Below are 12,054 nucleotides of genomic sequence, written 5' to 3' on the forward strand. Positions count from 1 at the left end.
AATATTTGGGGTATTTAACAGAGGCGTTCTACTGTCAGCACGTTTCCCACACTATATTCCTATGAACAAGCATTTAGTTCTTAATCATCCTTGTTCAAAGAAGTTGAAATTACAGATAAACTATTCCAGTATGCTTATTCTTTGGAATATCTTATTGTCTAGTATGTTACTGATACAGTACTAATAACATAAGGAAAAATAAGATTCTCAAGAAATACCAAAAAATACCCAGTTTCTACCTACTTTACTAAATACAGCAAATGCGCTGATACCTCTACTGAACAGAAAACTGGAGAATAAATCTTTCCCACACATGCTGTACTGCAAGGAAAAGGAGTCATTTTGTTTACTGGTTTAGCATAAGTATTTCTTCCACTACAAGTTTTAGTCACCACATCTCAAGATCAGTCAATACAACCCATTTGGCATGAATGTGGGTCAGACGGCTAACACAGAATTTAGTGGTATAAGAAATGGGCAACTGCTTTTTCATGCATCCATTTCATAGCTCAACCCACATGACATGCTACTGCAAAGCAGCTGAATACAGGTTTAGAAGGGATATTATCATTTGCTTTTCTCACCAATACATAACACATTTTGTCTGGGTATTTTATTGTTGATTACTGCACAGAATGAGGCTGTTACTGGAGTAACTACCTCATCTATTACTGCAAATTTGAAGCACAGTTTGGGCCTAGTGTGTGTAAATGTAGCCTTAAGGCTTAGTTTGCTAAACATAAGATACTTTAATAGTTACATAGTTATTGTGCTTCTAATGTATTATTTATACTAATGCAACAGAATGGGAGCTGCAATATTCCAAATATGACTTGGGGAAGGGGAGTTTAATGGTATCCTACACATTAGCAAACAACAAATAGCAAAATTATTTCTGTTACCTGGAATATCTGCATGGATAAAAGCAGAAGCATATTTTGCTGGTGAATGCACCAGTACAGCAGCTATACATTGAGCACTTGCTATCTGTAGTACCTCATCTCTTGACAGTAACAGCTGTACAGATAATCAGAATTGAGAAAAATTATTCCACTGAATTTCTACAGCAAGTTCATTAGAAAATTTGTTCACTGAACTCAGATAAGAATAATTTAAAATAGAAAAAAATGCCTTTGCCATACAGCTTATAGGCTAAGGTTTTTGTATTTCAAGACTGAGAAGTGAAATAGCGTTATAGTCACTAAATCATTAGTTCATAAATATGAATGATTATAAATGATATAACTAAAGATGGGCAAGAATTAAAAAACAAATCACCAAATTCATTCAAAACTCACTAATCTGTCAATTTGTATTAGTATGAATCAATGCCCCTCAACAGATATGAATCAATTCATTGTTAGCTATTTTTATTGATTCATTTGGCTATAAAATGGGGCCGCAGGCACCTAGAGACTCTTGGCTTCCTCTACAATCCCTTCAAGTTTGGTGAAGATTGGTTTTTCCCAAGCCAGCTGCTAAAGGGCACTTTCCTGCAAGGGCATCCACTATAACATGGATATCTGACACCCATTCTTCACCAAACTTGGAGGAATTGAAGAGGACAGTCAAAAGAAGCTTCTCTGTGATTCTGGTGTTTCTAGGTGCCTGGGGAAACGTCCCTGGGGGGCTCTCCTTGTGGGTGTATAACTTGGACGTCTGAAAACTAAACTTCACCAATATATTCGTAAAGGCTTTCACGGCCAGGATCTAATGGTTGTTCTGGTTTTTTCAGGCTCTTTGGCCGTGTTCTGAAGGTTGTTCTTCCTGACGTTTCGCCAGTCTCTGTGGCCGGCATCTTCAGAGGACAGCAACCTATACTCCAGAGTACAGGTTGCTGTCCTCTGAAGATGCCAGCCACAGAGACTGGCGAAACATCAGGAAGAACAACCTTCAGAACACGGCCAAAGAGCCCGAAAAACCCAGAACAACCAATAAACTTCACCAAACTTGCAAGGCTTGTAGAGGAGATTCAAGTGATGCTTCTCTGCAAATTTGGTATCTCTAGGTGCTTGGGGGCATTTTATAGAGTTTTAAAGTCAAAAATAAATTGATGAATTGATTCATCAATTTGTCCAAAAATCATAAATTCATAATTTGTTATTAATCAACCTTGATGAATCACAAATCAAAATGACCATTTTTCTGAATTGTGCCCATCTCTAAATATAACTGTATCCACTATGGGTAGATTAATCATTCTGAGAAATATATTCCCTTTATTATGGAAGTGATCCTCTATAAAATGAAAGAAAAATATTTCCATCCACTCTTTACAAGATGTTGAGACATAATACAGAGTCTTTTAAATTTCATCTCTATGGTCCACAGACTCATCTCTATTCCAGCTCTACAGTTCTAAGATGATCATGATAATGATAATGATTAAGTAGTCACCTAGTTCTGCATAGGCAGATACAGGGAAACCAAATAACCTAGGAATTACATTTCTTATACAATCCGACCAGCTCAACTCAAAATAATGACTAAATTAATTATTGACTTTTTAAATAACAAATGTTAGAAGTGTAGATAACTAGCCTTCATAAAAATTACCTTCTTGAGCATCAAAGGCAAGGGGTTTCCTCCCTCAAACAACTCTGGGCTTGCAGAATCTGCCCCTTTCCCCGAATTGCTCATAATAACAGAAACAAAATTATCATATTTCAGGAGCTGCTTTAACAGACCTGCAACAGAGTGTGTATATGTGAAGAACAGCAACACGCAAGACATTATGAAATATTTAAGTGTCCCAGTATAAGGTCTGAAATGACTATTACTTCATAGTAGTAGTCCTTGCTAAAACATTATAACATATTATAGATGGGATAAGATTGAAGCTGATATGTATAAAGTATGCCAAATAATTCCTTGATGTTTTTTATTTTGTAGCCTATCAATGTGGATAACCTCCTATACACGTCCAGCCCTGAACCATAGAAGGACACATCCATCCTTGCAAACTTCAGCCCAAAGTCTTTTTTCTTACAAAATGAATGTTACTGAAAAGCCCCTTCTGGCATTACCAAATGTGAAATGCTACAATAATTATGCCATTATCTGCTGTTATTTTCCATAGCCCAGGTTCCTTCCCAACTAACCACAGCCACATTTATAGAACAAGCTTCAAAGATAAGGCCAGGGATTCTTAACTCATTACCAAATGTGTAATGCCACAATGATTATCTTGTGTCTGCTGTTGTTATCTCAGGTTCTGTTACCCACTAACCATTGTCCTTTTTGGAGAACGGAGCTTCAAAGGAAAGAAACTGAATATCAAACAGGGGTCTTGAGTCATTACTAGGTTTGCAAGACCACATTGACTTAAATAATTTGCTATTTGTGTATACTAACCAAGCTCTGTCTCTTTATTTTGGGGCCATGTATAAATGCATAAATATTTGCCATGAGAAAGTGGACTTGATCCACATAAGCCCACCTTAAAATGTAGCACCTGGTTTTTAAGATGTCACAATGTTTTTGTCCCCTTTATTTTGTTTTGTGTTTGCTTTGTTTTGTTTCTTGTTTGATATATTCTGCCACCTAGTGGCCATGTTTTCAAAAAACATGTAGCGTGAGGGCCAGGGTGCTGCAGGCCCATAAAATTAAATGTTTCTCATACCCCCTAGCAGACATTGGGGAACTTTGATCAATATGTTTCACTACTGGGTATGTGGGATACTGGGGTACATATTTTACCTCTTTAAGAGCCACGTGCTGCCTTCATGCTGAAGGTTTTCCACCTTTACTCCTAATAATACTACTGTACACTTGTACTTAGCTGATCCATTTATTCCTTGATAAATGAAACCATTAAAATCCCACATAATTTTAGGCTCATCAGACGAACAAACCACCTCCCATAACTGTTCATTTTGCTATTGTTTTGCTTTGCACCTATGCAAAACCCCTTGGGTTGGAAACAGAGATGGTCACAAACTGTCAGTTTGGTGATTTGTGCCAGTTTGGACAATGGCCGAACAGGTTTCTCACAGTTCAGTGTCCCACCCCCTCTGGTGGGCACTCACTCAGAAGCAGCACCCCAGCTTCTCTGCACTGCCTCCTCTGGTTGCTGCCACGAAGTGCCCATCTCTATTTCCAACCCAAGAAATTCTGCAAGGGTACAAAGCAAAACAACAAAAACAAAGCAACAAGAAAACGAACAGTTCATGCCCATCTCTACTTGGAAGCTTTCAGCTTTGCACTAATCTACTAATAAAACTAAACAAAAATATTCACCAGAGAAGATAGTGATAACGGAGCAGAATCTTAGGACCCAGGTTTGGCCTGTAGCATCTTGTGCATTGCTCAGGAATCAAACCCGGGCCTCCCACGTGGCAGGCGAGAACTCTACCACTGAACCCCAATACTTTAATAGGTCTCTTCCATTTCATTTAAATAGGTACAACTGATTTTGAAAATACTGTAGATTACTAGTATTTATTTATTTATTTATTTATTTATTTATTTATTTATTTATTTATTTATTCATTTATTCATTTATTCATTCATTCATTCATTTTAATTTATATGCCGCCCACACTACCCAAAGGTCTCTGGGCGGCTTACAACATTTAAAATACAATAAAAAGTCAAAACAATTAAAATGCAATTAAAATATAAACTCTAAAAATTGCAATCTGACCCACAGTTGATATTATTTCAATTAAAAGCCTTCTAGAATAGGAAGGTTTTGATCTGGCGCTGAAATGTCATCAGCATCGGCGCCAGACGAATCTCAGTCAGGAGGGCATTCCATAGTCTGGGGGCAGATGCCAAAAAGGCCCTTTGTCTACAAGCCGTCCCTCTTACTCCTTAAGGGACGGCTCTTTCAAAAGGGCCCCCTGGCTAGATCTTAACTGCCGGGTAGGTTCATATGGAAGGAGGCGGTCCTTCAGGTATCCAGGGCCCAAGCTGTTTAGGGTTTTATAAGTGAAAACAAGCACTTTGAATTGGGCCCAGGCAACAATTGGTAACCAATGTAACTTAAACAGAATCGGCTTGATATGTTCCCTAGCAGCAGCACCACTCACCAGCCACACAGATCGATTCTGGACCAGTTGCAGTTGCCGGACCGTCTTCAAAGGCAGCCCTACATAGAGCCCATTGCAGTAATCTATGCAAAATGTTATCAGTGTGTGCGTAACTGTAGGGCTGTAGTTGGTATAATTTCCAAGCTGAAGGAGGGTGCCTCTGGCCACCAAATACACCTGGGCTTCCAGTGTTAAACTGGGGTCCAGGAGCACCCTCAAGCTGCGGACCCTGTCCCTTAGGGGGAGTGTAACCCCATTCAGGGCAGGGAAATAGCCCTCCAGCCTGTCCGGTGAAGCACCCACTAACAGAACTTCCATCTTGTCTGGATTGAGTTTCAATTTATTAACCCTCATCCAGTCCCTTATCAGGTCCAGACACGAGTTCAGCACAGAAACTGCCTCACCTGGATTGCTGGAAAATGAGAAGTAGAGCTGAGTATTATGAGCATATTGCTGACTCCTCAGCCCAAACCTCCTGATGACCTCTCCCAGCGGTTCCATGTAAATATCAAACAGCATGGGGGACAGTATCGAGCCCTGAGGAACTCCATGACGTAAATGCCATGGGACAGATCAACTGTCCCCCAGCACCACCCTCTGGACATGGTCAGCCAGGAAGGAGCGGAACCACCGTAAAGCGGTGCCCCCAACTCCCAACCCAGCCAGCCTATCCAGAAGGACACCATGGTCAATGGTGTCGAAAGCTGCTGAGAGGTCCAGGAGTATCAACAGGGTCACACTCCACCTGCCTCTCTCCCGGCAAAGGTCATCGTACAGGGCGACCAAGGCAGTCTCCATACCAAAACCCGGCCTGAAATCCGACTGAAATGGATCCAGAAAATCCGTTTCATCCAGCAGCGCCTGGAGTTGCCCAGCCACAACCCGCTCCAACACTTTGCCCAAATAAGGGAGGTTCGCCACTGGTCGGTAGTTAACCACCAGCCTTGGGTCCAGGTTAGCCTTTATAAGGAGTGGATGAATTACCGCCTCTTTCAAAGTGCTAGGAACCGCTCCTTCTCTCAAAGAGGCGTTCATGGCCTCCTGGACCCAGGTGCGAACCCCCTTGGCCGATCTTCCAATTAGCCAAGATGGGCAAGGGTCGAGCGGAGTGAAGGTAGAATGAACAGATCCAAGCACCCTGTCCACCTCCTAAGGCCATCCATTAATACTTAACCTAAGCATGGCACACTGGACACCACCTCTGATTCTGCAGTAACGGTGGAGTCCAACCCACTGTGAATCTGAGCGATTTTTCCCTCAAAATGAATGGCAAACTCATCACAGTGAATGTATTCGCAAAGACTTTCATGGCCGGGATCTAATGGTTGTGGGTTTTTTGGGCTCTTTGGACGTGTTCTGGAGGTTGTTGTTCCTAACGTTTTGCCAGTCTCTGTGGCCGGCATCTTCAGAGGACAGGAGTAGCACTGTGTGCTCTGGTGCTGTTTGTTTGGGAGTTGAGCTAAGTTCAGCACACTGGACACACCCTCTGATTCTGCAATAACTGTGGAGTCCAACGCACTGTGAATCTGAGCGATTTTTCCCTCAAAATGGATGGCAAACTCATCACAGCAAGCTAATGAGCAATCTGGGACCTCCACCTGATTTCCCAGTTGAAGAAGATCCCCAACCACCCAAAACAGCTCTGCTGGATGACATTCTGAGGAAGAAATACGGCTGGAGAAATATTGCTGTTTCACCAGCCGTATTGCCACGAAATAGGTCCAATAAATATGCGCACTGCCAAAGGCTCTGGATCAGGGAAGCTTCCTATTTTAGTGCTAACTCAGAAAGTGAGGGAGAACAGCAGATCTTAAAGTATCTGTGCAAGCTTTTCTCAAGAGTTGTAAAAAAAAAAACCCTGCTGTTTTCTGAAGTGGATCACAATCGTCCCTTGGTGGAAGAGGAAATAACCACTGCTCAGGGCTCCCATTAACAGCTTTCACTTTAGTGCTAATTTGAGATTAATTAATTATAAAGATTCAGCACAGAACATTCTGAATGACCATTCTAACTTTTTATAGGTTTTTATAAACTGATTTTCTTGAAAGTGAAGAGACACCGAGTTTCAAGAGCACAACATGGACAGAATTTCCAGTAAACTCTGCACTTCAGTGGCACCAGCTGACACAAAGCAGGAGGAACAAATGTACCACCTGACCAAGCCCTCTAATACAACTGGCTGGAATTCAACTAAACAATTACACCAGTGTTAAATCTGTCATGTAGATTTTACCAATGAATTGCTGCAGAAGTCATGGCAGACATTTGTTGTCACACATCGAGTCATGCAACTGGCATGCAATACCAAACACTTATACCAATTTCTTAACTCACAGCAATTTGCTGCTGGAACCTACACCAAGGGACGTTTGTCAGCAGGCATAAGTAATAGAATTCCAGCCACTGGATTTTAGATTGGCTTCTTCCACTTTCTATTCCAGATTCACAAGAAAGCAACACAGAATAAAATGTACTCTCAAATCACAAATGCATTTGTGAGGAGGAGAGTAAGGAAACAACAAGTAGTGAGCCGTCCCCTCAGATAGTTATCGTGGAGTCAGAGATATCAGTGAAGCCCGAAATAAAAGAACAAGCAGAGGAGATAGAGGAAGGTCGCGCGGGCAGAGTAGAGAAAGCTCGAGAGGAGGAAAGGCGCGCGGGCGAGGATGACAGGCGCGTGAGAGAAAGTCAGTTGAAACGGTTGAGAGAGGAAAGGGAAGGTGCGAGAAGCAAGGTGTGCCGTGAAAGGGAGCAGATAGATGTTTTCCTAACTACCGAAGAGGGAGAGATCTCTAAAGAGACGGAGAAGGTGTCTGTATTTAAAGAGAGAGAGTCGGGAAAGACCATCGAAGATGTTCAAGCCTTCTCAGTTCCAGTGAAGAGATCTGCTCAAGCTTTGTTTGAAGGTGGAAGTGAGGAGGGGAAGACCAGTGCGACAAGACCAATCATTCCTGGGTTGAGCCCCGAAGAATGGACCGTATTGGTCTTCCCGAAGAAGCGTGGTCCTGCTCGAATAGTGCATCACATTCCCCCAGAAGTGGAGAAGGAAATATCGAGAGAGGGGGATTGGGCCCGCCACCCTTGTTGCGGGACCCTGTGCGCTGTTCGCAACAATTTTCTGAGACTACCCACGGAAGAGGAAGAGAAAACAAGAACCTATTACTAAAAGGGTTAGAGGAAGATAAATCGTTGTTATGGTTCTGGGAGAGTTCTCCTCCCTCGTTGTCTGTTCATGTTTCAAATGTTAGTAACAAAGAAATGACAAGTGAGCATATTAATAAAAATGTTTCGTTAAATACTTCTGAATCCTCTCTTATGTCTCCAAATAAAGAAAAGCCCTTTAAAGACAGAGAACCCACTCACATTGGCGCCCAACGTGGGGCTGCTTCGGAGACACCAACGAAGAAAGAGGGAGATGTAAAACAAACAATTGCAAGACAAGAAAGAATGATCAATTTATTAGTAGAACAGCAGAATATAATACTATCTCAACTAGCGAGAAATACAGATCGTAAAGAACCGAGGGAGGAGACTGCAAATAAAAACGCATGGGTAGCAGGACCAGCTCCAATCCGATTGCAAAAAATGACGACGGATGATGATCCTGAAGCATATTTAAATACATTCGAAAGAGTAGCTCTTGCAGCTGGATGGCCCAAAGAGCAATGGACTTTAATTTTAACACCTTGTTTGTCTGGAAACTTACAAGAAATGGTCGACACTTTACCCCCTAGTGAAGCTCTGCAATACAACAAAGTAAAATCCATGATCTTACAAACTCTCAATTTAACAGAGGAAGCTTATCGGAAAAAATTCCGCAGTTTAAAATGGAAAAATGGATTACATCCGCGTACTTTAGTACAAAAGCTAAAAGCTAACCTGATAAGATGGGTCCGACCTGAGGAAAGAAGCAAAGAACAGATACTTGATGCAATCGTATTGGAACAACTAGTAACCACTTTACCCGCGAATATGAGAGCCTGGGTTCAGAGAAATCACCCATGTGACCTAGATGCCGCGATACGATTGGTCGAAGACTTCTGTATTGCCGACGAAGGATCGCGCGAGAGTCACTGGTCTTACAGCGAGAAAGGGAGAGTTAGAGAGAAGATGGCGTCCGAAAGCAACGTGGCTGGTTCACAGCGGCCTGCGCGCGACATGAAGGGCGAAACCAGCAAGCCGGGAGGATCGAGAAAAATTATGGAAGCTTATCCAAAATGGAAAGAACCCAGAGAGTTCAGAGGGGCTTGCTTCCAATGTGGATCTTTAGACCATCAAAAGAAAAATTGCCCCGGAGTAGATTGCTCATGGATTAAAGATTGGAGTCAGGTGACTGGGGAAGTGGGGAACAAAAGAATGGATGGGAGGTGATCGCGTGTGTAAACGGAGAAACGAAGAAAGCCTTAATTGACTCTGGGAGTGGGAAAACTTTGGTAAAAGACTTAAAGAGGATTGTGGAAAAGGGGGAATTAACAGTTAGATGTATACATGGAGATGTAAAAACCTATAAGACTGCTATTGCTACTGTTGAGATTAATAATGTAAAAAGAGATATGGTAATTGGTATTGTACCTGGTTTGGTCAGAGAAATGATTTTAGGAAGAGATTGGTTAGAAATGAAAGAGTTGATGACTTCCACAGAAGTTATGCAAGGGGAATGTGTGAAACAAAATGTAAATGAAATGTTTGAAGATGTGTCTAGACATAATACTCGACTGTGGCAACAAGACGATGATACTTTGGTTAAGTTTATGGAAAAAGCAAAGGAAGAAGGGATGGTTAGAAATGGTGAAGTGGGTTTTGAAATGCGTGATGGTCTTTTATATAGGATATCAATTGAAGGCATCCCACAGTTAGTAGTCCCCAAGAAATGGAGGGTAAATATTTTACAATTGGCTCACGACATACCAATGGCTGGCCACTTAGCTGTTCAGAAAATGAGTGCTAGAATTTTACAAAGATTTTGGTGGCCTAATGTATGGGCAGATATAGAAAAATATTGTAAGACGTGTAGACAATGTCAAATGACTCAACCTAAACCAGAACCTGGAGCTGGTTTAATACCGATGCCTTTAGTTGATACACCTTTTGAACGGATTGGGTTAGACATAATAGGACCTTTAACCAAGTCTAATGCTGGATATAATTATATTTTGGTACTAGTGGATTACGCAACCAGATATCCTGAGGCAATTCCCTTAAGAACCACTTCTGCAAAAGTTTTGGCTAAAGAATTAATGCAAATCTTTTCAAGGTTAGGGTTCCCTAAGGAAGTAATCACGGATCAAGGATCTAACTTTATGAGTCAAACTTTTAAGGAGATGTGGAAGTTGTTAGATGTAAAACCATTAAAAACTACAGTATATCACCCTCAATCTAACGGTCTCGTGGAAAGATTTAATAAGACATTAAAAGGAATGTTAAGAAAATTAGTTATAGACAAACCTAGGAATTGGCACTTACTTGTTGCCCCATTAATGTTTGCCATTAGGGAAGTGCCCCAAGCTTCAACGGGTTTCTCCCCATTTGAGTTGCTATACGGAAGAAACCCTAGGGGAATTTTAGATTTAATAAAAGAAGGTTGGGAATTTGGTAAAGATGAGTCACAATTACAAATTAAACAAATTATCGAAATGAGAGAACATTTAAATCACGTTGCTAAGGAGGCGAAAGAACAATTAAGGAAAACTCAAAAAGGTCAAAAACTCAGGTATGATAAGAAGGTAAGGAAAAGGGATTTTGAAGCTGGTGATAAAGTTTTGTTGTTACTTCCATCTGAACAATCAAAATTATTCGCCAGGTGGCAAGGACCATATACTGTGATAAAAAGATTGAATGAAACTAACTATGAAATAGCTACTCCAGATAAAAAGAAGAAATCAGGGATTTTCCACGTTAATCTATTAAAAGAATGGATGGAAAGAGACATTTTTATAGGAGACATTGATGAGGAAGATTTTGGACCAGACATACTAGGGTGTAAATCACCGGAAGAGGAACTGATATTAGAGGAAAATTTAAATGAGACACAAAAAATTGGAAATTAGGAAATTGGAGTCCAAAGTTAAAGACGTATTTAGTAATAAACCGGGATTTACTAAAGTGGGGATGCATTGCATAAATACCATACCAGGGAAGATAGTAAGGTCGGGTGCACGGAATTGGCCATATCATCTTAAAGAAAAAATTAATAAGGAGGTTGATGAAATGTTAGCCATGGGAGTAATAGAGATGTCTTATAGTCCTTGGAGAAGTTACCCGGTTATGGTGCCTAAGTCAGATGGGAGTATTAGGTTATGCATTGATTTTAGGAAAATAAATGATGTGTCCAAATTTGATACATACCCTATGCCTAAAATAGAAGATTTACTGGAAAGAATTGGAGGAGCCACCGTGCTCAGTTCTTTGGACTTAGTGAAAGGTTACTGGCAAATTCCGTTAAGAGATGAGGATAAAGAAAAGACGGCTTTCGTAACCCCTAAAGGCCTTTACCAATTTTCACGAATGCCATTTGGATTACATGGAGCCTCTGCTACATTCCAAAGAGTAATGGATAAGGTATTAGAGCCTGTAAAAGAGTTTTCAGCTGCTTATATTGACGACATATTAATATACAGTAAGACCTTTGAGGAACATGTCAGACATTTGGAAAAAGTATTAATTGAATTGAGGAAAGCTAATTTATGTGTCAGTCCATCTAAATGTAAAATAGCACGCCGGGGAATAAAATATTTAGGATTTTTGATAGAAGACGGGAAAATTAGGCCCGTACCTGAAAAGGTAGATAAGATTAATAAATGGATGGTTCCTAGGAATAAAAGGGAAGTACAACAATTCCTTGGACTGGCTGGTTACTATAGACAGTTTATACCAAATTATTCAGAAATTACAGCGCCTCTAACTGATTTGACGAAAAAAAAGAAGTGTAATAAGATAGTGTGGGGGAGATCAGAACAAATTGCTTTTGAAAAAGTGAAAAGTATTTTAAGTGAGTTGCCTCATCGATATGCTCCTGATTTCC

General features: G+C 40.8%; 1 protein-coding gene across 2 annotated transcripts in view; it reads right to left on the minus strand.

The window, feature by feature from the left end:
* Positions 1–12,054, minus strand: part of MEI1 (meiotic double-stranded break formation protein 1) — a 49,855-nt gene that overhangs the window by 34,919 nt on the left and 2,882 nt on the right. Inside the window, exons 2-3 of one of the 2 annotated variants that reach the window (XM_020787839.3) lie at positions 2,557–2,687; positions 903–1,017 (exon numbers count right to left, since the gene is read on the minus strand). In XM_020787839.3, coding sequence (XP_020643498.3) covers positions 903–1,017; positions 2,557–2,687 — 246 coding nt within the window. Of the gene's footprint in view, positions 1–902; positions 1,018–2,556; positions 2,893–12,054 lie in introns of those variants that run through there. The other variant, XM_073000157.2, reaches the window with a different exon arrangement.

This window comes from Pogona vitticeps, chromosome 5 (assembly GCF_051106095.1).
Source record: "Pogona vitticeps strain Pit_001003342236 chromosome 5, PviZW2.1, whole genome shotgun sequence".
NCBI lineage: Eukaryota > Metazoa > Chordata > Lepidosauria > Squamata > Agamidae > Pogona > Pogona vitticeps.